The sequence below is a fragment of the Emys orbicularis genome, chromosome 4 (assembly GCF_028017835.1).
Source record: "Emys orbicularis isolate rEmyOrb1 chromosome 4, rEmyOrb1.hap1, whole genome shotgun sequence".
NCBI classification, from domain to species: Eukaryota; Metazoa; Chordata; order Testudines; family Emydidae; genus Emys; species Emys orbicularis.
This window is the reverse complement of record NC_088686.1, coordinates 142,252,996-142,278,537: the sequence shown is the minus strand read 5'-3', so window position 1 is coordinate 142,278,537 and position 25,542 is coordinate 142,252,996. Positions and strand designations below refer to the sequence as shown.

Here is a 25,542-nt window from a genome sequence, read left to right as displayed (position 1 = left end):
CTGAAACAGCTGAGCATCCCGTCACATGAGCATCCCTCTGTTAGCTGGCTGTGTGTATCCTGCACGTGAAAAGCCAGACTCTCGCACTGGTTAGACCTTGATCTCGCAACTGTGGGGCATGGCTAATACTTTGGCTAGATGGGAATCATGCCCCCCTTCCCCCTTTAAGACCCCACTCTGTGAGCTGAAGATGAATTCCTCTGAAGTCGCTTTAATAGGCTGGATCTATCTCCCCAAATTTGAGATTCGATAAAAGTATTGGGGAAAAAAATAACAACAATAAAACACCCAAAGGGAAAACAACAACAAAACAATCGCAGGATGTGGGTAATACTGAAGGTTGCACCTCTTATCATAACAGCCAGGGTGACCTGTTGTACAGGATTGCAAGTCAGCCCCAGCATTGCCAGTAAGAGGCAATTAAAACAATTTCCATTTCACCTATGATCGATTATCTCTTTCTTTTTTACCACCTAAGTACTAAGCTCATCCCTCTCCTTCAGGATAGGGCAGGGCACAGAGATTCCTTTCTCTTGAGGCTTTTTCTCCTTGAGCTGGTTGCTGCAAAATAGCTGATTTGGCTCAGCATCTGGGAAAAGCTCCTCCAATAATATTCTCCCTTATCTTTGAACACCAGAGCTGTCGGTTCAGAGGTGGCTGTGGGGTTGATATGGAGCATGCTGATAACGTTGAAATCCTTCCCCTCAAAAGCTAATGTACATATTTAAAAAAAAAAAGTCTAGTTTAGCAGTCTGGTTATTTTCGTACATGTCTTCGTAAGGCAATAAACCTACTGGATAAAGTACATAAGACAGCTGGCTCCCAGAATTCACACAGAATTCTTCCTCTTTGTGTTTTGTTTTTTCTTTTAAAAAAATCTTTGATTGGTTAAAGACCCATGTCTTGTATGAAATGTTCTATTTTCTAAAAAAATGGGTGTTTCTTTTGTTTTCCCCCCCCCTTTTACGTTGATTTTGACAAACCCCTTTTTTGTAGCGCTGTTGTGGCTCAGACTTGTAGTTGCAATGGCCAAATGTCGAATAGTTCCACGCAGGCTTAGGAGGAATTGTGTCCAATGATCCTCAATTGGATTGGCCAGCATCAGAGCTCCAAGTAGCCAATCAGAGCCAACATCACTAGAGAGTTAGTCATAATAATGACAGTATGTGGTGCTGGATTGGCTGCAGAATTTTCCACCATCATACTTGTGCCTGAAAGAGAGAAAAATAAGAAACAACCATGATGAATGATTCCCTTGTTGTACTGGTACCACCTGTTTTCTTTTTTCCCCAAGGAACCAGTGAGGATTTGGTGAAATGTTACTCCTTGGAATGCTGGATGCTGCTGCTTTATTTATTGTTGATGCATCTTCAGGGAATAATTTTGTTTACAACGAGAACAGAATAATATTTACTATGGGCTAAATCCTGAAGGACTCAGGCAAAACATTGAACTTAATGGGAAACTCGCCTGCAGCTTGTCAGAGCTAAGGGTGAAATCTTTGCCCCATTGAAATCCATGGGAGCTTTGCCATTGATATCAGAGGAGTCAGGTTTTCACTGTAAATGAATATAAATTGAGTACAGACTTCAAGGAGTTTGGCCCACAATGAATAACACCAGCTTCAGAGTAGACTAAAGGGAGGGCATGATAATGGTCTACCTGTATGTGAAGAATTCAAACAGAGAGGCGGGAGAGGGTTAACTAGGATAGCCCAGCAGCCACAGCTGAGCGCTGGAAAAGGGTACTTGCAGAAAGTGCCCTTAACTAAAGCGCATGTGTAAAAGTAGGTCAGGTTACAGACCAGGGCTAGAGCTGCCCTTGCTTTCCCACCCCATGTGCTCGATGGAAGAAGTGGGATCTGGAACCAGTGTTCATTCTGCTCTGTGGGCCAGAGTTGGGACAAAGACACAGACTGAGGCCTGGTGCAAAATAGGGCAACGAAAGGAATGATACAGGATTAGCTCCTTTAAATTAACATACCACCTCGGATTCACCATTGTTTCCAAGGGTCAGTAAAATGTTATGGCATAATGGCCATTTGGTGCATGACCAAGGTAAATGAGTATCCACTTGTGGGACATGTGCAAGGGAATAAGGCAGGGAAGGGAGAAAGAGAAGAGCAGAGCAGACGCACCGCCATTTCTGAGGATGTGAACCTCTGCTGGGACTCCGTCTCCTCCTGGCCCCGTTGCCCTAATCTGCACCAGAGCATGAGTGGAGTCTTCAGGCACTGGGATCTCAATCCGGTTCTTGCTGGCCAGGTACAGCGTGGGAGTGGAGTGCGAGTCCTGCCGGTAGAGCATCTGTTGGGAGATACGTTTAAGTTTAGTGTCATGGGGTCTTTCCTTGTTTTCTTCAGCACAGTATGAAAGAGGAGAACTTGCTATGTGCTGCCTGTACCTTGTACCCCGTGACAGTGGACTCGTTCGCCTTTGCAACCACAGGATCCCACTTGACGCTGACACTGGAGCCGGAAAATGTCCAGGAGATGTTACCAGGTGGCCTCCTTGGGGCTAGGAGATAAAAGATGATTGAGAGTTCAGTGAGGATGAGAAACAGAAGAAAGCAAAAGGAGGCTGCTCTACCCGAGACCAAGGGCTATCAGGTCACCTTCTGAGACCCACTGGCCAACCTGGAGGGTAGGTAGCACCAACATGGCTAGGAATAACAGGAGAGCATTTCAGCTAGAGTCATCTGAATAAAAAAACAACCCAATATAACTGGCAACAAATCACGTTTTCCCTTTGCTGGATTTGAAATGTTTCTTTCTGATTGACTCCCAGCACACAGCTGGGAACAGTTCTCAGCCTGAAAGCATTCTTGCTCATTGTCAAACTGTTTGTAGACCTTGTGTGTTGTGAGCTTTCACACCTTACGTTCACCTCAGTCTGATTATCATTAGCTGTTTGTTTTATTTCGTTGGCAACGTATTAGTAGCTGATGTCTCAAAAGCTAGTAGAATAGGTGAGTAATAATTAATTCTAGAAGTTAGGGATTCCCGGGCTGTCCTAAGGTATAAAGCACTGGTGCCTAGCTTCAGCAGTAGCTCTCCAGATAATAGCTGCTAAATTCAGGCTGGAATTCAAGTAGAGAGAAAATCAATAGCAATGGTTATTTGAATGATATGATTTGGGGACCAACATCTCAAAATCTTTCTGAGCCAAAAACAAATGCTTTATACCAGCGGAAAGCTCAGATTGACACATTTTTGTCTGAGCAGATTCTAAACTATCAAACCTTAGAATCAACCCTGATCCAACAGGGACAGAATAGAGCCGTTGTGCTTGGCGCTCACTCACGTGGCTTTGTTGTTGTGATGTTGGTAGAGGGACTGGCTGGCCCCGTTCCAGCCCGGTTGTAAGCTCTGACTGTCACGTGGTACTTTGTGTTGGGGTTCAGGCCTGTCACGTGAGCTGAGGTGACAAGACCTGCTGTCCTCACTCTGTCTGCTGCTGCCTCTTTATCGCCATCCTTCCAGTACCGGATCTAAACAGATGAGTACACAGAGGTCTTAGCACCTAAGCCATTGAGCCGTTTGCACATGTGGCTACCAGACCCATTCCACCCAACGCAGGAGACCTGGGTGCTGGAGCAGTTGCCTCAGGAGTCCCCCTCTCTGGGCCGGAGGAGCTCAGGCGTATCAGGGCACAGATGAGCTGGTCTCTGGGTGGGGGTAAGTGGGGTTAGAGTACTAAGGTGAATGACTCTCTGTACGGCAATGCCATGCTGTTGGTTTCCACATGATGCAGACTGCGGGCCATCCTGACTCCCCTCCAATTCCCTGTATTTTTTTAAAATTGTACCATGATTGATGCATTTTCCAGAGAAGCCCTCGGAAACTCAGGTTGTAGGTGGACTGTCATTTTCGTACAGGGGATTATTAGCCAAGCCCTGGGGCTCTTACTCAGATTTTTACTCGCGCCAGCTCCTACTGGAGTCATAGCTGCCCTCAGTATTTGGCCCTGTGCATCTTGCTCAGTCTGTGAGCAGAATCAAAGCCACTGGCTGTGGAATGGCAGGTGGCAGGAATGGGAAACCCCATCATGACAGTTTCTCTAGTGGCACTGTTAGTGGCTGCATAGAATCAGCATTGCCTACAGCAGAGTGGATGCTGGAATCCCGCCCTGCCCTTGAAAATGGAGGCCCTACGACCATGTTATTTGCTTTCACTTCCTGTAGCCTAGGGAGATAACTAATTTGCCTCATTGTATGCTCCAGCCTGAGTCTCAGTCCTTGTTCTAGCCCTTCCATTTTCTTACCTCGTAGCCCAGAAGGACTCCGTTTGTGTCTCCCTGCTCAACCGGCTCCCACGACACGTCCATTTCCGAGGACAAAACGGCCTTGGCTGTAACCCTGGAGGGAGCCACTTTTGGTTCTGGCAAAGGATGGAAGAAAAACCCAGTAATAGAAGTCTTTCATGACAGCAGGTGACAGGGTCACTGCCCCAGATGGAGTGGTTTCACTGCCAGAGGCCAGCTCTATGGCTATGGGGTGGCTACAGCAGGCACTGCTCACTGGAGGCAACATGAACTGAAGCTGTGAATGTGGGTTTTGTGTAACCAGGAGGGCAGCCTGGCTTGGGGTGATGTGTGACAGGAGCTCTTGGGAGCTGAATGTCTCTTCTTCTGCAGTGGGTGTATGTTTGTAGGTGCACTTATGAGAATGTGTGTTTGTATTACAAGGCACTTTGTGAGCAATTCTAGCCTGATCCTCAAACCACCATCAACTGACCTTCTAATAACAGGAAACAATTCCTAGCAGTGATACCTATTAGACTGCTACTGCTTCTTCTGAGAGAAGCTATTCCAGACACATCAGACTGAGTCACCACAGTCCCTCCTTACCTTCCTCTGCAGAGTACACGATGGCAGTCAGGCTCTCCGGTCCCTCCCCCTTCCTGTTGTATGCTTTGATTTTCACTTCAAATGGGGTGTAGGGCCCGATGCTCTCGTTGCGGTAAACGTAGTGCAGGGATTCTGGGTGGGGCACCTGTGCGGTCTTCCACGCCTGGGTGCCTTGCTTGCGGAATGACAGGATGTATCCAAAGCCATCCCCGTTCTGGTACTCCCGCAGCATTGGCTACGATATGGGGCAAGAACGAAAGGACATGTTGGCCTGGCGCTTGTTTTATACCCATAGTGCATGCAATAGATTTGATCTATACACTACAGTAGACAGAATTCTGCTCTTGGGCCTGTGTGTGCAAATCCCACTGAAATGGCTTTGTAGTACAGCATCAATGCCACTGCAGTGTTGCTAACTCTTGCAGTGTTACCACAAGTCTTGTGATATTTTGTGTTTTCTTATGGCCTCTGCTCCTGGAGGATTAAGATATTCACAAGAAAATAGCCCACATCCTTTATATACTAGCATAATAATATTTTTTATAGAGGGGCCCGTATCTGCTCCCTCTATAGTCTGCAGTGGAATCAGGATCATATCGAAGTGGTAGTCTGCATACCCCCTTTTCCTTCCATCTTTGCTTTTGTCTCCTTTTCCCCCCCCTTCTCTGTTTAGTCTCCCTTTGTAGCTTCTCTGTGCTCCCTTTTCAAAGCCAAACCTGTCTCCCTTTCCCTTTTTCTGCACCCTTTGTTGGCCTATGCCTACTGCCAACTTACCGTCCAGTTGATGATGAGCTCACCGGGGGCCCCTCCTCCTCCACTGAGCCCAGATGGTGCCACAGTAGGGGCTGTTGTATTCCCCCCAAAAGAGAAGGAATGTGTGAGTTTAAAAACAAAACAACAGTGGAAAGAAAAGCACCCATGCTTCAAAACCTGGGAGCAACCAACTTCCATCAACTCTCAAACCTGCGCTGGCCCATCTGGTTCTAACCATTAATACTGAAGATATTTTAGGTGTGATTTTCAGAGGTGCTGAGCTCCGACAGTCCCTACTAAATTCAGCTGGAGATGTGAGTTTTCAGAGCCTGTGAAAACCAAGCCCTAAAAAGCATAGTGTGGGTGAGATTGTGTTGGGGTGAGCTGCCAGTTCACCACACACATTCAGAGCATTTCTTGTGCCAGTCTTGCACTTCAAGCTCTTGAGCTTTTGGCTAAGACCCAGAGTAGTATTGACTTAATATACAGTTAGTTGTCCACAGGGGACTTCACCCTGTCCTCACAATGGGTTGGACAGTGGTTCTCAACCTTTCCAGACTACTGTACCCCTTTTAGGAGGCTGATTTGTCTTGCATACCCCAAGTTTCACCTCACTTAAAAACTTACAAAATCAGACATAAAAATACAAAAGTGACACAGCCACTAGTACTGAAAAATTGCTGACTTTGTCATTTTTACCATATAATTATCAAATAAATTCTGACACACGCCCCTGATTGAGAAACTCTGATCTATTATAAACAAGTCAGTGTCTGTATGACATTTTAGTTTGTACTGACTTTGCTAGTGCTTTTTGTGTAGCCTGTTGTAAAACTAGGCAACTATCTAGATGAGTTGCTGTACCGCCGGAAGACCTCTGAGGACCCCGAGGGGTACACATACCCCTGGCTGAGAATCACTGGACTAGATCTAATAGCTCTTTTCCATTTCTTACCACTAGGATCCTATAAAGTTCTCAGAGTGTCAAATACTCAGGGCTGGGACTGTCTTTATTTTGCATATTGCACAAGACTGAGCTCCTTGTCAGTGGTTAACATATGGTAAATAACACTCGTGAAGCAGTCATCCAGCACTGTTGCGCCTTTATCTTTGGCATGTAAAGGGGTAAGGAAGAAGGCATATTTTGTGTCATCACCATCTCTAGGAATACTCAGTGAGATGATGAACTTGTGGCAATGCCTAAGTGAGCATGAAAACCATCCTGTTCCATTGCAGAGGGGTAGGGATAGATGACCCCTGATGTCTCCTTCTAACCCTGAGCCTATATGCACCTACCAGCTTCTTTGGTGCGGATTTTGCTGGAGGGCCCGCTAGGATCCCCAGCTCCAAGGATGTTGCTGGCTAGGACCCGGAATTCATAGTCCATCCAGGGGATGAGGTTCACCACCTGGGCCGTCTCCGCGTTGCCCTCAATATTTGCAGGATCTATAACCCAGTAACATGAGAATACAACAAATAGAGCAAGTGGCAGTCAGAAAGCAAAAAAAAAAAAAAAAATAATAATAATTCCATCCCAGAGCAATCTGTGTGGGCAAAGGCAGGGCTGCTGCCATGAAAACACTTACTGGTGCGCACTTGCTTCCATTTGTTGGAGAGTAGGGTGCGGGCCTGGATGGTGTATTTGGCAATAGGACTGTGGTTATCGAAGCCACGGCTCCAGCTCAGCTGGATAGCTGTGTCGCTGATGTCCACCACCACCACGCCCCCAGGGGGCCCCGGAGGTCCTACCACAGTGAGAGAAGGACAGTCACATTAACAGCCCCGGGGTGGGGGGTCAGCTGGGCTTGTTGCTCTTCAAGCAACATCCACATGGTAGGTCATAATCAGGCCACTGTACCCTGAAGGGTAAAAGTGTAGCCTCAAAATTTGTCCTCCTTTAAAACATTTGGGATCTGGCATGGAACCTCCTCCAGATTCTAATTCCCTTCTCACAGTTTAAATGTGTGTCGCACACCATGAGGAATTTAAATAGCTGTTGGTGGGAGGTTTTCGGGGGTGAGAGCGTGTTGGTCCCTGGCAGGGAATCCAGTTTGTTTGGACTCATTATACGCTGCATGCAGGATGTGGGAAGGAACGGCTAGAAAAATTACCTCTTACAACCAGCATGGCCGACTCAGATGCGCTGTCCACAACTGTCTGGGCCGTGCATGTGTACCGCCCGGAGTGCCTCAGCTGAGTATTCAGGATGGCGAGGTCCCCAATAGCCTCTTTCTACGCAGGGGAGAGAGACGGCAATGGGAGAAATGTCAGAGCAAGCTTGGGGACTATACAACATATGAGATGGAGAAAGAGACACGGGCATTAAAACCCAGGGCTCTCCCAGCAAGGTCAGGAGGATTGGCAAATTGGACACATCCTAGAAGAGCGAAAGGCATGGTGGCAAACGGGACTCAGGATGTTTTGTTTCCCCCTTTGCCCCAGGTTTCTGGAGAGGGCATCAGCACAAAACCCCTTGATACTCACCCTGCTAGCTCTCCTGTAGTGCCCTTCAGACCTGTCAAAGTCAATGGGGAAGTCCTCCAGGGACCAGGTGAAGGTTAGGTCCATTGTTGGGTCATGGGAGGCATGGCACTGCAGGGTAATGTTTTCGCCTAAGTTGATGTCAGCACTAGATGGTGCCAGGGTGATTTTGGTGGCATCTGCAGAGGAGGCGAGAGGGCTGTTAGTTGCAGACGTAACCTCCATGCACCAGTCATTGTCTGGCTAACAACACACAGGCTGATTTGGGGTTTGACTTTGCAAAACCAAAATCTGATCAGCATGGATTTGCAAAGCCAAAGCCACCCCTGTTTTTGTCTCTCTCTAACTAGGAACCATCAATAGTTTTCCAAGGGGTAGAAAAGGATTAAATTAGATGCAAAATAGAAATATTTTCTCAGGGCCAATTGCTCATGGTAACCTTTGTGGAAGGGTGGTAGTGGGTGGAATTGAAGGATTGTCCTGACGAATGAAATGAGTTAAGGGTGCGATTCCCTCTGAGAACTGGATGGTTTTCTGGGAATCGAAGGAGAAGGACATGTGTCCCCCTTCACGTTAGGGCACTCTTAGCACCCTTCTTGCTGCATCAGCCCGAGTACAAGCCAAATATCTCTACCTCGAACTGAGAGGATTCCTGTGCTGTTGGCTTTTCCCATGAAATTCTCAGCAAAGCAGGTATACTTCCCCTCATCAGATTTGCTGATATTCCGGAGGATCAGGGTGCCATCTGGGGTAATAGTCACCCTAGAGAAGGAAAAGAGCCTCAGCAAGAAGTGAGATTAAAATGGCATGGACAGCAGTCATGTTCACTGTGTGCACCCACCTCTAGATGGAATTCCCAGATGCTGCTGACTTCTCTAGGGATGCAGGTCAGAAAGACCAGACTGCAAAAACTAGGTAAGACTTTTTAAAAGAAGCAGCAAACGGAGTGCAGCAAACATCAGTAGCTTTTATAAAGAGGGGATCTTTGATGTTCAATCCTATGTAATTTACCCTCCGTGGAAGCTTTGAAATGCAAGGATGTGAGCATTCCCTAAAACGGAGTACAGGTAATCAGTCCTCCATGCTGCTCTTCCATTTTGATTAGCTGGAGGGCTCAGGGTTTGTGCTTCCATTTCACCTTGAACTGTCTTTGGTTTTTACCACTTTTTGGTTCATGGGGAAGCAAACCTACACCACTTGTCTCAGCCTCTGGGGATAGCCAACCTACGTGGGCCTTGGTGGAGCATGATGGGGTGTGTTCCCTGCAAGAGCTGAGTTAGGCCAGGTGGGCCCAATCAGCTAATTAGGCTGCAAGCAGGGGAGCCTTAGGCTATGAGAAGGCCACTGATTGGGAACAAGCTCACTTGTGCAGAAACAGGGGGGCTGTATAAAGCCAGGTAGTGGGCTGCAAACGGGGGCTGCTGCTGAGAAACACGTCAGTGAGGTAGGCTGCCGTCACTCCCTGAGTGGAGGGAGTTGGGGACTGGCAAGGAGAGAGTGATGTAGGAAGAAGACCAGAAAAGCAGCAGCAAGGAGTGGGACTGTGGCTGCTTGTCATAGGGTCCCTGGGCTGGAACCCAGTGTAGAGAGTGGGCCTGGGTACCTTACTAGCTACTGTGGAGTGGCAAAGGGCGTTGGAGACACCAGCCAGATAGTGGGTCTGGAAAGACTGTGAATTACCTGGAAGGGGAAGACCTTAGTGACCTGCCTGGAGGACCAAGCCAAAAAGAGGAGACTGCAGTGCCTGGAGTGAGAGGGGCCGCACGGCTAGATGGGACGGGGGAAGACGCCACTGGAGGGAGAATGCAAAACTGGCAGAGCTAATTCCCAGAACAGCCAGCAGGAGGCGCTGCGAGCGGTGAGTGCGCCCCGTGACAAGGAGGGGCACTTTTTCAGAGGGTTTTGTTCACTCTCCATTTCTTTCCTGCAGTTTGTTCCTCCCATCCCCCAAGGCCCTCCATCTGGCTGAAGAAGGCCCTAATGCATGTAGTTCCTAGATCTGCCAGAGGGCTTGCTGCAGAACAATACAAAAGGTTATCACATTCTCAGGGCCTAATAAATGGACCCAGGTCTTGCATGATAGTCAAGGGTGCTAACTAGAGGGCCACCAATTAACAGCTGAGTGGTCTTCTGCAAGGAAGACATGTTTTTAGCTGCTGTTGTTCCTAGCTAGAAGCAGACTTCGTGCTAGTACCTGCTACTGTTGATCAGGAGTTCAGTTCCTTTGGTCCAGAGCACAATGGACTTTGGTGCTGCTCTTGGCTGGCACGGGATGATGACCTCCCCACCTCGGGCTGCTGGTATCAACCGCTTCACGGGGTTTAGCCGAAAATCTGGCGCTAAGGCTAAGAAGAAAAGAGGATTAAGGGATCTTCTCAAATACTGAACTATGAGCATGGTAAAGCTGCAGCGTAACTGGATTCTGGTTTGTCAACAAACTGCATGATGATAGAAGTATAACAATAGCATGATGGATGAGCAATACCTTCACTGCTCAGTGACTGCTGGATTGTGTTGGCTGTTCCATCATCAACCAGGAGAGGTGCTACCTGATTCTGATGTATCACGCTTGGCGATGGGGATATTCAGGGCCGGCTCCAGCATTTCTGCCGCCCCAAGCAAAAAAAAAAAAGCCGCAATCGGCGGCGGCAGTTCAGCGGCAGGTCCTTCGCTCCCAGAGGGAGTGAGGGACCTGCCGCCCCCGAATTGCCGCAGGTGCCGCCCCTCTCCCTTGGCCGCCCCAAGCACCTGCTTGTTAAGCTGGTGCCTGGAGCCGGCCCTGGGGATATGACCTTAATGCTTGCAAGGGCTTTGCTGAGACACAAAACCAGCCAATTTCAATGGGGATGTTCGCTTCCGTGTCCTGAGCAAATTCCAATTGGTGTAAATACATAATGTCCCCTAATATTTCCCCTTTCAACTGAATATGAAATTCTGCTTTACTTGCTGTTAAACAGCTGCTGCTTAGAGCATTTCGCTTCTAAGCTGATGGTTCAAATCCAGCTCAGGCTAGTACCAACACAAAGACATTATCATGTGATAACTGTTTGTCTCTGTAAAATGAGTTTTGGATCTGCCCAGTTCCCCTTTGCTGCCAGCCACAACAGACTGACTGAGTCATGGATACTGACCTATTTTCTCAGCCCCAGTTCCTAGGTCAAGGGAAAATTGTGTAGTGGGGGGAAACTTGAGATGCTGCAGTCTGTGCAGTACCTGTTCTGAGGCTAAATAGAAGAGTTAATTCTCCAGAACTGTCTATCTTTTGGGAGTACTACATTTACACAAAAATGTAATTGATGTAGTAGTTGATGTGCCCTATCCCAGAGGTGCTGCATTTTTGTGGTGGGTAAGTGGTTCTCGTATGCTTGGAGGACTGAGATGAAAAAGGTAGCGTAAATATATTAGGATTATATCTACAACACTGCAGTGTCTAGATAGTCCTTGGAAACCTGGGACCCTTGGGAAAACGATGAGTTACCTTGCACTGTTAATTCAGCACTTGCATACACTGTGCCGTGTTTGTTCTCCGCTATACACTGATACATGCCAGAGTCTTCCAGGGCTAGCTTGGAAAGTCTCAGCTCTCCGCTGCTCACTTCGATGCGGTTCTGTGCAAACAGGAAGAGCAGCGGATTAGATGGGAACAAAGAAAATGAGACTCAAGACCCAGGTGTTCAGAGCCAAGTTTCATTTCCGCTCCTATGCCAGCTTGTTCCAAAGTTTGTATTGTTTTTCTGTCTATCAAATGCCTTCCTAGCCAAGCATTTACAGGGCTCTCACCACTGTGGTAGCTGAGTGCCAGTGCAGTGAAGTGTGTAGGTAAGTACTGACTGATCAGTGACTGGTCTGAGGTAAGCACCACTCGCTGGGGAGGCTTTCCTGGCCCGAGGACTGGGTGTAAGGTCCCAGGGCTGCTGGTAACAGTGGAGAGTGACTGGAGAATGGCATGATGGGAATAAACATATGAAATGAGCTTGGCAGTCTCAGCAACTTCCCTTGCGGGGGTGGGGAGGGAGGGTAAAACTACCACCCATATCAGTGCAGTTGGCAGACTGCTGGGCAGGGTCATGGAACCGAAAGAGGAGGGGATGTTACAGGTGAGGACTGAGGTGAACTGGCAGAACTACATGGGGTTCTAGGACTGGAACGGTAGGGTCTATTGCAGGTCAGGGACATGGGCGCGGGTAGAGGTGCAGCCTTCACTGTTCCAAGCAAGGGCTGTGGTACCTGAGAGGTTAACGGCTGCCCATTCCGGAGCCATCTGGTCAGAGGCCGTGGCTTGCCAGCTGCTGCACAGCTCCAGCGTAAGTCAGAGCCAATGTCTGCTTCCGTGTCTGTGATCACCTTCAGCCACTCCGGCTGAGCTGCAAAGGAGCAAGAGCGATGTAGGAGCCAGGAAGATCAGATGGGAGGCGGCTCATGCCAGGCCCACAAGGTGGCACTGGCATGGAAGCGGAGTGATTTATCACAGCACGTTACCCCATAGCAGTAGCCTTTGCCTCCTGCGTGCAGAGGCCAGGCCGATTCTTCTCACTGGCTGCATCTACAGTATGAGCGAGGGCTGTGCTCCCCCTACATACGTCCACGCACTCGTGTAAACTCTCGTCGAGCTAATGCCAGTATAAACAGCAGCATAGCCACGGTAGCACGGGTAGCAGGAGTGGAGGCTGTGCCGAGTACGAACCCGCCCAAAACTGGTGGGTATGTACTCGGCATGGCTCAGCCATGCCTTGGCTGCCACGAACCGTGCTACCTCGGCTACACTCCTGTGTTGAGCTGGCGTGAGCGTGTGTGCATGAGCAGAGGAATCACACCCGTAACTCCTAGCGTAGCTGTAGCCTGTGGGTCCCCCAGCCCACAACCCTGCATCCAAACTAGACCTACCGCATTATGGGAAAGTCCAGATATGAGGAAGAACCTGGTGACTTCTCTCTCTAGAAATGAAATGGAGCCCTAAATCCAATCAGCACTGAGCTGTGGGGAAGGCTGGATCTGGATTGGAGGATTTGGGTCATGATTATAGCTCTGTCAGACCAGTAGAGTGGATCCAATCTGTGACCCTGGCTACAAATACCCCTGTGCCTTGGGAGCGTCTGATACTCCCAACTGGGGTTCTAGCTCTGTTATCTCCCCTCTTTATTAATTGCTCCAGGGATAACTCTTTTGTAGGTTTTCATTCATCCCTAATGTGTTTGAAAGAAAGGAAAAAGCAGAAACCTGGGCATGTGTTTAGTAGGGTTCTGTTGTGGATTTGATTAGGGCTGGTTCAGATGCAACCAGTTCCCTCCCCAGGGCTCAGCTCACTGCCTGGGGCTCCTTGTGCTTTGGGAAGGGACCTGTTTAAGGGCCTTACCCTGAATAATAATGCGGCCCTGGTAGGTGTCTCTTCCCTTAGCATTTTCAGCCTCACACTCATAAGTGCCTTCGTCTTCAAAGTCAACGTTTTGGATCTGCAGGAGGGGCTCATTGGAGATCCACTTGGAGGGCTGCGAGCTGTCCACCTTTCGCCACTTTATCTGAGGGACGGGGCTATGTAAAAGCAAACGCAGTGAAGCAAAACTGCAGGGCCTAATGCGCAGTGCAACATATAATCCAATCCAGTGCCACAAACTACAGTGCAGCGCAATTGCCTTCCACAGCTACCCCCCGCACCTTCAGCATAGCGGCCAGGACAAAGAGTCTGGGGTCTCCACCTTTTGAAATGGTGGCTTGGTCCCTCACCCTACTCTGCATTGGGAATTAAAGCAGCGAGGCTGTTCTTTCTACCCATCATTATGAAGGCCCAAGGGTCTGTGACTCTCTTCCAGTGCTGCTGCCACCCCCAAAGGGTGGAACAAAATGGACCCAAGAATACTCACTTTCCAAATGCGAAACACTCCAGAGTCACCAGCTGCCCAGCCAGGGCGTAGGTGTCGGCAGGAAACTTGGCTTTAATGCTGGGTGCATACTGTCTGGCATCTGCTGAAAGAAAAACATTGGTAAGGAGGTTGCAGGCCTTTCAGAACTGTACACACAAAGCATTAAAAGGCAAAGGCCCCTGCAAGGATTCACCTCCTAAAAGCACATATTTAAGTCTCAAAGACATCAGCGGCTGCGCTGCCTTCCAGCTATCATCCAGAGCCTGCTCGAGCATTGTCTAGTAGTTAAAGCAGAGCCCTGCGTTCTATTCTTGCCTTCGCAAGCTCTTCTCACCCTATGCGAGACTCCTAAATTCTTAATGATGAAACACTGCAGCTGGCGAGCTCAGTGGCTCGCACTTTTCACTGTGGGGCTCGTGCAGTTTGTTTTGTATCTTTAGGTAGTTTGGTAATTTTGCTTTTTACGTAAAATGGGAGCCTTAAATCTGTTCTGAAAAGAAACGACATCCTGGAACTTTCCTACCATCGCCCAAATCCCTGCAGATGGTAAGCGTTTTCCAGGGGAAATGTTCCAATTCCAGAGACTCTCTCCTTCCACTTTCTCTTCCCCAAGATCTCCAGCTGTTTAAGCAAACTAAAGGCCTGATCCAAAGCACATTGGCTTCAATAGGCTTTGGATCAAGCCATAAAATTGTCCCCATTGAATCTTGAGCCAAAGACCTTGTTTCTGTGACAACCACAAGTGCCAGTGCGTGGGGGAAGGACAATTGTAGTCACTGTGAAACCACCTACAGGATTCTGCAGCGTATCCTACACTGGCTCCCCATTCATTTCTGGATCCAGCTTAAAACTGTTGTCCTTGATTTTTAAGACTTCCCTCTGGACTTGTTCCAATCAGCCACAGGGCACCTGTTGCTCTTTACTTCCTATCCTGCTCCTTCACCTTGGTTAGCCCTGGCTCCTGCTCTGTAACTGCACATAGCCTCACCATGGCTGGGCAGAGAGCCTCCTCCGCTGCAGCTCTTGCCACCTGGCACAGCCTCTCTGTATCTCCTCCTCGAATCTCCATCTGTTCTCAAACCTCTTTTTCTTTCTCATTTATGCCTTTTAATGTGTCTGTCCTCCTGCTACATTGTGGGAGGTTTGTCACACTGTCAGCGTGCTTGGTATAAAACCCTCTGGTGCGGTGCAGCTAATTCCCCCATGTGCAGCTAGCCAGTCCTGCCAGCATGTGTGAAGTCAGGGTTTCACATCCGCGTCCCCTCTTTCGGGGCAGTGAGTGGTACCAGAGAGGTGGGGCGGGGGAGGAGTAGCCCTTGCAGTCCTTTGAGCAGCTGCAATTGTGCATGACCCATGAGAAGGTCCCTTGCAGACCAACCCCATTGCTGCCTGGGAGAATCATAGAATATCAGGGTTGGAAGGGACCTCAGGAGGTCATCTAGTCCAACCCCCTGCTCAAAGCAGGACCAATCCCCAGACAGATCTTTACCCCAGTTCCCTAAATGGTCCCCTCAAGGATTGAACTCACAACCCTGGGTTTAGCAGGCCAATGCTCAAACCACTGAGCTATCCCTCCCCCCTTGGTGGTGTTGGAGGTGGAGGCAGCCAGGGTCAGCAGGTGTTGTGGGCTGCAGGGAAGAGTCTCCCGCTCCTATAACTGCAATAAATGAGAGGTTCTCAGGTGCCATGACTGTTGGCTCCTTGGCCTCTCTGTTGGGACTGCAAGGTAGTGCCACCGTGGTGGTGCTTTTGTGTGCCAGCAACCAACTTGAGACCCACTAAATGCATTTCTGAGAGGCCACTGAGCAGCAGATTGCAATAACCATCAGTAACCACTGACTGGGCCAGGATTTGAACCAGAGACCCAGAAAGGAAAGGCTTGAGCCATCCAGTCCCCCTCTTTCCTACTTTATCTTGGAGAGCTGTTCCCTCTCTCTATAAGAATCAGCTTCTAGGGGGCACCACGTTCCCACTCAGTAGCCCTAGAGTACTGACCCTCCGCAATAAGGGTGAGTCCGGCAAACTTGCTGAAGACACTCTTCGTGATGAAGTCGATGTGGCTTGTGGCAAAGCAGGAGTAGTTGCCCAGGTCCGACGCCTCTGTCTTGGCAATGTAAAGGTTTCCTGTCATCTGGGAGACAAAGCGCCTTCCATCTGCTGGGATGAAGTTGGGAAACTCATTCAGGAGCCATCGATAGGACAGGCCTGCGTGGGAAAGAGTTGAGGGTGAAGTGTGAGAAATGCTGGCTCACCTGGACCACCTCCAGAGCAGGCTGAACCAAGAAGGTTACTTCCCAAGCTGACACAAGCCTGACCCTAAGTTGCTCTATGGATGGTGTTTATCTTCTCTAGGTCACTAGCCCCATCACGTGACTCCTTTGATTCGCAGGACTTGACATCAAAAGTAACTCTTGAAAATTGGCTCCTCTAGAATTCCCAAAGGCTCAGCAAGAAAGGGCCAAACCTATGGTCTGGTCCTGTTTCGCCGCATGAGGCCATTTCACACATCACCTGCAATCCCTCAAACCACTGTTACTTGTGACATCCCCTTTGCTCTAGTGCATTACCTGGGTAATGTGGAGGGGGGCTGCAGGTGAACATCGACCCCCAGCCCTCTGTAATCTTCACGGGGTCTCGCTCTTCTGTGGAGAATTCCTGCAAAACTAAACATGCACAGTGAAACCAGCAGGTGAACAGCCATTGCAGCTGGAGAGGGGATACGTTTAATTGGAATCAGGTTTTGTCGTGCCCCAGCGGGAGGCGTGTTGTGTGGTTCTGGAGTGAGCATTGCTCATGTCATTTCCAAGGGAATTAAAGGGGGAGAACTGCACTGCGGCAGGGCAGTGCGGCGTGTTGCTCACCCAGTGACTACCGCCTGCAGGGAGCCAGGATCATTAGCTGTCTTTGCAAGAATGCAGCCAGCACTGCCCCATAGGCTGGCCAGCAGGAGGCACTGGATAACGATGCAACTCCTTCCCAGCCCCCTCCAGGCCCATGCATTCATCTCTTCAGCAATACACCTGGATTTCCATTGGCTTTGCAGATGGAGGTCCAAAGACCGTTCCCGACACCCCTTTCCTTGTAGTGCATTGAATTCACTGCACCACCAAGCTTGGCCTGGTCCTTTCCCATTAGTGGAAGGCTCTATAAGATTTAATCGAGGAGATGATATTAGGTATCATGTGATTTCTAGCACTGAAAAGGCAAAGGTGGAAGTTCATGCATATTTTACTAGTCCCAACAGAGGCATAAATGGCCCTTGTGTTGGCTGCCCTCATGGCACTGGATGAACGTATCTTGAAAAGGAAAAGGGGGTAGAAAGACAGGCATGGAAGCCTTTTGCATCCAACCCACTAACAACGGGGGGCTATGGAAACGTCTCCCTTATCTTCCTGTGTTAACAGTGGGAGATTTGATTTACCCCCTGTGCTATTGCAGCTGCGTTCCATTTGCACTGTGGAGATGAACAGGTGACTTACAGCCAAAGCGGACGTAGGCTTCTCGGCTCACGACCGTGCCCATGGGGTTAGATGCCAGACACTGGTAAGACCCAGCATCCTTGGCTTTGACTGGGTTGCTTATCTCCAAGTTGCCCCCAACCAGCCTGTAACGGGTATCCGGCTCCATCTTCATTTCTGTGCCATTCATCTTCCACCTGCCCAGAACGCGGTAGAGGAGTCGGGGGGAGAGAGGAGGAACCAATGATCAAAGCTGCATGTTCACATCCGGCTGATACCAATGCATACCGACCAGCCCCTGGTATGAGGCACACACCACGATGTGCATTGGAAGGTCAGTTGTATCTAGTCCTAGATGAAGTCAATATTTACTATGCTAGGGTGATGCCAATAGGAACACAGTAGATTATCTCTCAGCTGCCTCTACTGCTGTGGGAAGGAAAGAAGAATAGAAGCCCCAGAGTTTCAGAAAGGCCCATAGTGTCTGCCCTTTGTCCCTCTGATCCCAAGTGAATTTTAGCTGTAAGTTTTGGTGGGATGGAGTATTTCTGTGTCTTGAGTGGCTGGAGTGGCTGACTGGGTTAGAGTTACACTGAGCCTAAAAGGCCCACAGTGATTTAGGATGGATGTGCTGGGACAGCACGCAGCAGGGCAGGAGAGGCAGCGCCTGTCCATCTTCTTGCTTTTCTTTTAAATAAATGAGGGTGTGTGAACGTAATGCTGGTGGAAAATGCTGGGTGGGCAGCTCTGGGGAATTTGTAATGGACGGCTGCAGGGCAAGATGCCCTGCTACCATGTCCCCATCCTGACCTAGAAGGGTGATAGGATCCGGGCAGTGGCTCAGTCACCCTTCACGGCTGAGAGAGCTTGACTCTATCCCTCTCTGCTAAGAATGCCAGTGGAGGGGACTTCTGTGATACGAACAACCATCCATTAGAAAATGCCACCAGTTCATTCTACATAGTGGCTACAAACAGCCATCAGGTGGTAACAACTTGAAGTCATTACCAACCTGGGCTGGATTCAAACCAGTGACTTAGCAGTGCAAGACTCCGTGTACTAAAACCGGTCCTGCAGGGCTCTTCATAACTACATGGGAGGCTCCTCTTCTGCTGTAGTTCAAACCCACTGCAATTGTGTAGGTGTTTCTATAATCTGTCTCCCTAAGGCATATATAAACGCCCATCGCTGCAGTAGCTTGGCATTTAGGGATACAGGACAGACAAATTGGGAGCAGGTAACCTCACCTGTAAGTTGCAGGAGGGCTGGCTCTTGCTTGACAAGCCAAAGTTATCTTCTCTTCTGTTGAGCCTTCAGGAAAGAGGGTGTTGACTGGTTGATCTTCAAAGATTGGCCCATAGTTTCTTATGGTACCGTGTACCGGGCACCGCCCTGCAAGGGAGCAGCATGAGAGAAATCCTGCTGAGCTCAGCTCCTCCAGGAGGGGTTGTGGAACAAGCTTTTGTCAAATAGTTTTTAAAAGGGAGACAAGTCTGGCTAGAGAGGGGGCCTGTACCAAAACCCCACAACCAAACTCCTCTGGACTTTGGAGAGTTCAGCTCCGGGTTAGAACTTTGCATCTCAGGCTCTTCTCTGGTCCAGATGTTGGGCTTTTCCTACAACGTTAATTTCTGGATTCCCAGTCTCTCCCCTGATAGCAGGGGAGCCATGCAAAATAAAAGCCGTTGTAACCTAAAAAACCCCAGCCACTAGTCAGCACGGCCCAAACAAATTTAGCTCCAGAGTTGGGATGGTTGTATTTTGATATGGGTGTGCATCGTCTTGCACAGGCTCCTCTCTCTCTCTCTCTGCCAGCGCCGTTTGGGAGTGGGCAGCATGACTTAGGAAACAACAAATGGTTAACACGGTTAGATTAGCATGCAAAGAGCAGTAATGACAGGCTAATGCAGAGGCAGCATGGAGCAGTGGACTGGCCACAGGACTAGGAGCTGGGAACCCCTGAGTTTTATTCTTGGCCCTGACACTGACAATGTCAGCTTTGTGATGGCAACTTAACATCTTTATATTGTTGTACGAACATTACCCCCCCCCCACACACACACACACACACACCCGCCTGAGAAGTAGGTAAGCAGGACCGTTGGCAGGAGTTAGATCGGGGACCAGGATTCTATTCTCAGCTCTGCTTCTGACTCACTTTCGGGCACTGGGTAAATCATCTCCTCTCTTTCTGGAACTTGAAACCTGCCATTCCCATCTGCCATGCAAAGTGACCCCGCAGTCACTAAACACACAGTAATTGTTAGGTCTGTTTTGCCAGCAGGGGGTGGGAGTTAAGTTTCTTGGCAGCATTCACACCCAATGGGCCGGATTCTGATGTCACTTACAGCAGCATAAATCAGGAGTAGATTTTACCACTTAAATTACCCTGGTGTAAAAAACTAGGTGAGATCAAAATTAAACCATTTGCTCAGTGGAAATACATTGTGGGTATTTTTTGACTTCTGATCTTGATCAAACACTGGACATTTTTGAGTAAGAAACAGTAAATCTCAGAGGGACGCTCTTTGAGCAAAGGTAGGGGCCAGATTTTTAAAGGTAAAGATTTTTACAGATGCAGATAGAGGCCTATTGAAATCAATGCGAGTTAGGCACGTAGGCACTTCTGAAAACCCCCCTAGGCACCTCTCTGTATCTTTAGGCACCCAAACACCTGTAAAAATCTGTCCCATGGTGCTTCATGAGATTTGCAAGTTTAGTGATAGGTTACTGGTGTAGCAGTGGTGTTTGCCTTCCTGTGGAATGGTTCTTGGGACAGCACCTGATGCTTCCTGCTTTGCTCCCTTTCCCAGCTACCCTTTACATAAAGAAATGCCACCTGACTTGATTTCTGCTGGTTTCCCCCTCTTGCATTCCATCACCTCTTTGTTTCATGATGGGGAGGGGCCCTCTCTATTAGATTTACTGTAGGTCTCATGAATACTTCTATATTCAGAGACTGAGTGTGGACTACTGGACAGGGAGTTGCACTGGGAATCAGGTGACCTGTTTTCTGTGCCCTGCTCTGTGCCTCAGTTTCTCCTTCTGCAAAATGGAGGTGATGTCTCTTACCCTCCTTGGCTGAAAAGCGCAAAGTATTATGTCATAAGTGAGACGGAGAAATTTGACCTTGTTATCAAGACAAATGGAAACAGTGACAGAGCCACCCGCCGGGACATGCATAATAAAACCGGCCATATAAATAATAATAAAAATCAACCTGAAATATGTAACAGCAAAAGCAGCTGGTGAGATAACCATCAATTTTCTCTCCCCCCCTCCCCCGTCACCCACCCACCAGCTGAAACGGACAGCGAGCTCCTCACTGTGAAGCCCGTCTGCCTCATAACTGATAAGCCAGGGAGAGCTCGGCCACCCCTGCCACCTGAATGTGATTGGCGGAAGCTCTTGAGGGCTTTGTGTTTGAATTAATAACTATCCTATGCTATCTCGCCAGCCGTCAGTCTGTCTCCTTCCCTGCGGGATGCAGTGGGACCACTGTTTCAATGAAGCGCCTCTGATAAGTGTGATGTTTTATGCAAGAGTGAATTCCAGCTGGGAAAGGCCCAGCAGGATTCGTCTGGGCTTGGATGCCCTTTACCTTTGGTTCATAGGGTTCTTGTTTGATGTCCAGGCTGCCATGGCATACAGGGATGGGGGCAATAGGGGAGAGCGACTCGCTAATTGGCTAAGTCCTCTCTGAACAGCTGGCTGCTTACTGCTGTGTCTGCTGCCTGGTGCCTGGGCATTAACCAATTAGCTGAGTCCCCCCCACAGAGCCTCAGTACAGACGTGCTGCTGCAAGAGAGCTGGACTCAAACCGGGCCCTTTGTGGTGCATGGGTATCAGTGGCCAAACACACAAGGACAGGTTGTGACCCCCACATTACTCACATTGGTAGCAACCCCACTGGTTTCACAAACTGGCCCATAGATGGTGAAATCAGGGCAGTGGTATTGTGGGGCTTCATAGCCCCTTCCCCAAATCTATGTAGATGCTCCCACTTTGCTGCTGGAATAGTCCCCTCCCGAAAGTGAAAGTCTCTCCTCCTGGCCACGCCAGCAGCAGACACACGGAGCTGGTCTCAGCTAGAATTCGCTCTGTGCTGATCTTAACACTGCTGAGTAGTGGATAAAGTAATCAGGGTTTAATGCAGAATTAATAAGACTGTTGTGTGTTAATCCATTCCAATAGTAAAAAGCAAATGTACTGAGGCGTAACAACTAAGCAACCAGATTTCCATTAAAGTCATTAGAACTTAATAAGTAATGAATGGCAAATTATTTCTATTTATCTATCACCCGAAAGCCATGGTATTAATGCTCAAATGCATTGCTCCGTGTGTCCATGCTACACAAGACAAGCCTGGCTAATCTTTTCTTCTAATTCCACCCAAACACTCTTGCTGTCCTCTACTGCCCTTCTCTGTGGTGGTTATGGACTGCAGCTGTCAGGCATTGATTTTCTATATGTCAACAGTGCAAGAAGGTCAGACAAATTTGTGTCCATGATTCCCAGGTGTCTGGGTGAAATGGCCAGATCTCACTTGTTCAGCACCACAAGCAGATCAAGGTTAAAAAATAAGGCGTTGACATTCCAGATGGGTTAGGGCGAAGGGCTGGGAGCCCAGGAGAACAGAAAATTCTAAGCCTGCCTGAGCCACGTTGACTCTGTTGTAGGACCCTGGGCACATCACTCCACCTTAGACCTGTCGTTTGTAAATCATTGTCCTTTGGGACAATGTTATCTTGTTGCAACAGCAGGAGGTTGCATTGCTAGGTCATGATGTCCAGTTGCAAATTTTCAAGAGCCCTAAGGATATTTTGAAACACATTCATGTCCTGCAAGCTTAATTTGCAGGAAGCAGGATGATCCAGTCAAAACTGGGAATGTCCCATGAAAAATGGGACAGCTGCTACCTTACTTGACCTCTCAACTTGCTGCCCTAGGCCATCCAGCTGGTGAAATGGGGCAAGAAAAGCTGTGTCTTAAATGCTGCATCTGAGCAGAGTGGAACTCACTTGAGGAAATAAATCAGACGTCAGAATAAAAAGAAAAAATGAAAACTAGAGCACCCAAGATTCCAGACACTGTTTTAGGACTTGTAATATTTCACTCTCTGAGCCACAGCACACCACGGGCATAGCGACCTCTGTCAATATCAAAAAAAGCTACATCATGTATTATGAAAATAGACAAAACTACAGTCTCAACTCCTTTGCCACTGCAGTGAGCAGGGGAGGGGACTGAACCAGCCCCACCCCGTGTTGCCGAGCCAGCTGATTTCTGCCAGTTTGATTTTTCTTGTTGTTGCTCAGAATATGCTGAATGCCAAATCTGGAAAGACTAGCTGTCTGGGAGGTTGGATTCTTTGGCCCTGCGCACAGCACAGGGAACAGGAGCAGAGCATCAATGCTGCAGTCGTGCTATCCAGTTCAAAGTTGCGTCAGCAGCAATTCCATGATAAAGCACAGACCGCTTGTATTCGTTGCTTTATGGCATTGCCCCCAGCCTGAAGGCTGGCACTTGAGGGGAAATGAATTGGTTTTATAGCAAATGCGAACAGGCAGACAAAAAAACCAAACCAAAACCCAAAGCAGTTACTTTTAAAGAGAAGCTTTCTCGTGGGAACAAATGGACACAGCTGTGGTTAGTAACAGACTTCAAGCGTTTTCTAAGGCTGCTTCTCTTCACTGAGAAGAAGAGATATTTTTAGACTTTCCTTAATAATATTTTGCACTCTGGTAACACTGTTCATCAGAGAATTTTCTCTGCACGTTACAAGCTTTTAATCTTCTCAGCACTCCCGGGAGGTCATCACCCTCATTTGACCAATATACAGAGAGGGGAAGTGACTTGCCCTGGTCCCAAGGGAGTCAGCGGCAGAGCTGGGAATGGACCCCTGGAGTCCTGAGTCTCCTGCTTGGCCCACTTGAGGTGTTTCACCGCAAGGTGCTAGTCCCCTCTCAAACTTGGTTATTGAGATCGGTTGCATCATAAGTTTATGGGGCTATTTTCTAGTGACCTTTGAGTTTTTTAGTGACTCATTCTTTACGGACTCAGCCTGAGTGGCGAGCAAGTCTCATAAATGCAGCTGGTTAATGGTGAGGCCCAGCCCTGTCTTGCTGTGTCCACCATAGTTGGTCAGACCTATTTCCAAACAGGTTGACTGCCTCCTGATCTAGGCCAGGCCACACCCCTCCCCTCCCTAGGGACCCAGAGAACATTAAAAGGTAATTAGATATTTATAAAGGACAGCAGAGAAGCCTCTCCCTGGGAGGATGAATTAGCTCAAAGACATTATCTAATTTTCAGCTGTCTGAAGGAAAGGGCTCCCTGCTGAGAGGACATCCCTTTAAAGCACAGCCTGAAATGACTTGAGATCCAGCAATGGTTCGTTATGAACAGCAAACGGGATGGTGGAAAATGCGTCCCTGGAAAAGCAGCGAGAGAAGGTAGCCGTGTCAACAGTGTGATCTGCCGATGAGGTGAAATTCACCCCTGTGCAGGGGGCCAAAACAAATCCTAGAACCACTTGCTGAAGTGGGACATAAGTGGTGCAGAGGGACGAATTTAATTGATAGTGACCTCAGACAGAGAGCAGCCTGTTTCCAATGTGCCACACATTCCCTCCCTCCCTCTCTCTGACTGGTGCAATCGGACCTTAGACACTAAAGTCGTGCTCCTGAGCTGTATGAACTCCACATGCACAAGCCATGTTAAAGCCACATGTAGAACACACAGGATTCATGCTAGGCGAGCCATGAATAAGTGAATACGTGCCCCATGTAATAGGTGAATACATGCCCCAAAGAATTCCACGTTCGGCATTTTGGATGAGGATCCAAACCTAGCTGGCAGGGCCGGCTCTGGCTTTTTTGCCGCCCCAGGCAAAAAAGCCTCCCCCCCCCCCTCCGCAGGGGAGGGCGGCGAGCCCCGGCAGCCAGAGCGCCGGGGGGAGGGCGGCGAGCCCCGCCGGGGCTCCGCTCTACCCGGGGGCCAGAGGCTGCGCCAGGGGGAGGGCGGCGAGCCCCGCCGGGGCTCCGCTCTCCCCGGGGGCCAGAGCGCCGGGGGGGGGGGGGGCGGCGAGCCCCGCCGGGGCTCCGCTCTCCCTGGCGGCCAGAGGCTGCGCCGGAGGGAGGGCGGAGAGCCCCGCCGGGGCTCCGCTCTCCCCAGCGGCCAGAGGCTGTGCTGGAGGGAGGGCGCGGCGAGCCCCGCCGGGGCTCCGCTCTCCCCGGCGGCCAGAGCGCCGGGGGGAGGGCGGTGAGCCCAGTCGTGGCCCCGCTCTCGGGCCAGAGCGCCGCGCCGCCCCCCTCCAGGTGCCACCCCAAGCACCAGCTTGGTGGGCTGGTGCCTGGAGCCGGCCCTCCTAGCTGGTTCCCCAGCCGCTGTGTATCTGGTAGTTAATCAGTGCCAATGCCTGGCATGTATTCCCAGGCTGAGATGCCCCCTCTTACCCGTAAAGATGATGATGGCTAATGAGATGAAAACCAGCTCCGTGAGAGTTCCCATCGTGTGCCTCGGGGTGGGAGTTCTCTTTATTGAGGAATAGGGATGGGGACCCTGCAAGAGAAAGAAAAGAGGATTTATTTGCAGCAGCTGGGCAGTCCAGTTCCAGCTGTTCCAGAGCCTAACTTCCAGCTGGGAAATCCCCACTGGCTGTCTCTCTGATGTGGAGCGCTCCCTCTAAGGGGCGTGCCACTGGGTGATGAAGTACACCCCAAAGAACCATTTCCCCCACTCTCATGACCCTGGAGTTCGCAGGGGTTGGAAAATCATTTCCCTCCAGACATACACGTTCTACAAAAACAAAAAATTGTTTAAATTAGTCAGGTTTTCCTCAAAAGACTGAAAAGCAAAAATGTTCACGTTTGGGGGTTTTGGACAAAAAACTAATTTAGTTGGTAAAAATTTGTTCTGTAAGAATCCATGTTTTCACTGAAAAAATAGTTTTGACAAAAAACTTCTGACCACCTCTATCTCCAGGCACCGCTGCTAACCTGAAATTTTCCGTTCAGATCCCCTCTCGATTTTGTGTTTCTCTTCTTAATCTCATGATCAAGCTGTCCCTTGCCCCTGCCTCCTGGTGCACAGGTCATGATAAGCCAAAGGAGACCAAAAAAAAAAAAAAAAAGCCGAAGCATT

General features: G+C 49.2%; 1 protein-coding gene across 1 annotated transcript; it reads right to left on the bottom strand.

Annotated features, from left to right (window-relative positions):
- Positions 1-1,101: 1,101 nt before the first annotated feature.
- CNTN2 (contactin 2) lies at positions 1,102-24,909 on the bottom strand. Its single transcript, XM_065402564.1, has 22 exons — positions 24,855-24,909; positions 18,645-18,789; positions 17,419-17,594; positions 16,507-16,602; positions 15,935-16,144; positions 13,940-14,039; positions 13,435-13,610; positions 12,309-12,445; positions 11,560-11,689; positions 10,276-10,426; positions 8,716-8,843; positions 8,085-8,260; positions 7,712-7,832; positions 7,187-7,345; positions 6,897-7,046; positions 5,622-5,692; positions 4,848-5,082; positions 4,263-4,378; positions 3,303-3,489; positions 2,404-2,516; positions 2,138-2,306; positions 1,102-1,211 (listed from the first exon to the last, which is right to left on the bottom strand). The coding sequence occupies exons 1-22, from the start codon at positions 24,907-24,909 to the stop codon at positions 1,102-1,104; spliced, it is 3,111 nt and encodes a 1,036-aa protein (XP_065258636.1).
- Positions 24,910-25,542: the final 633 nt, after the last annotated feature.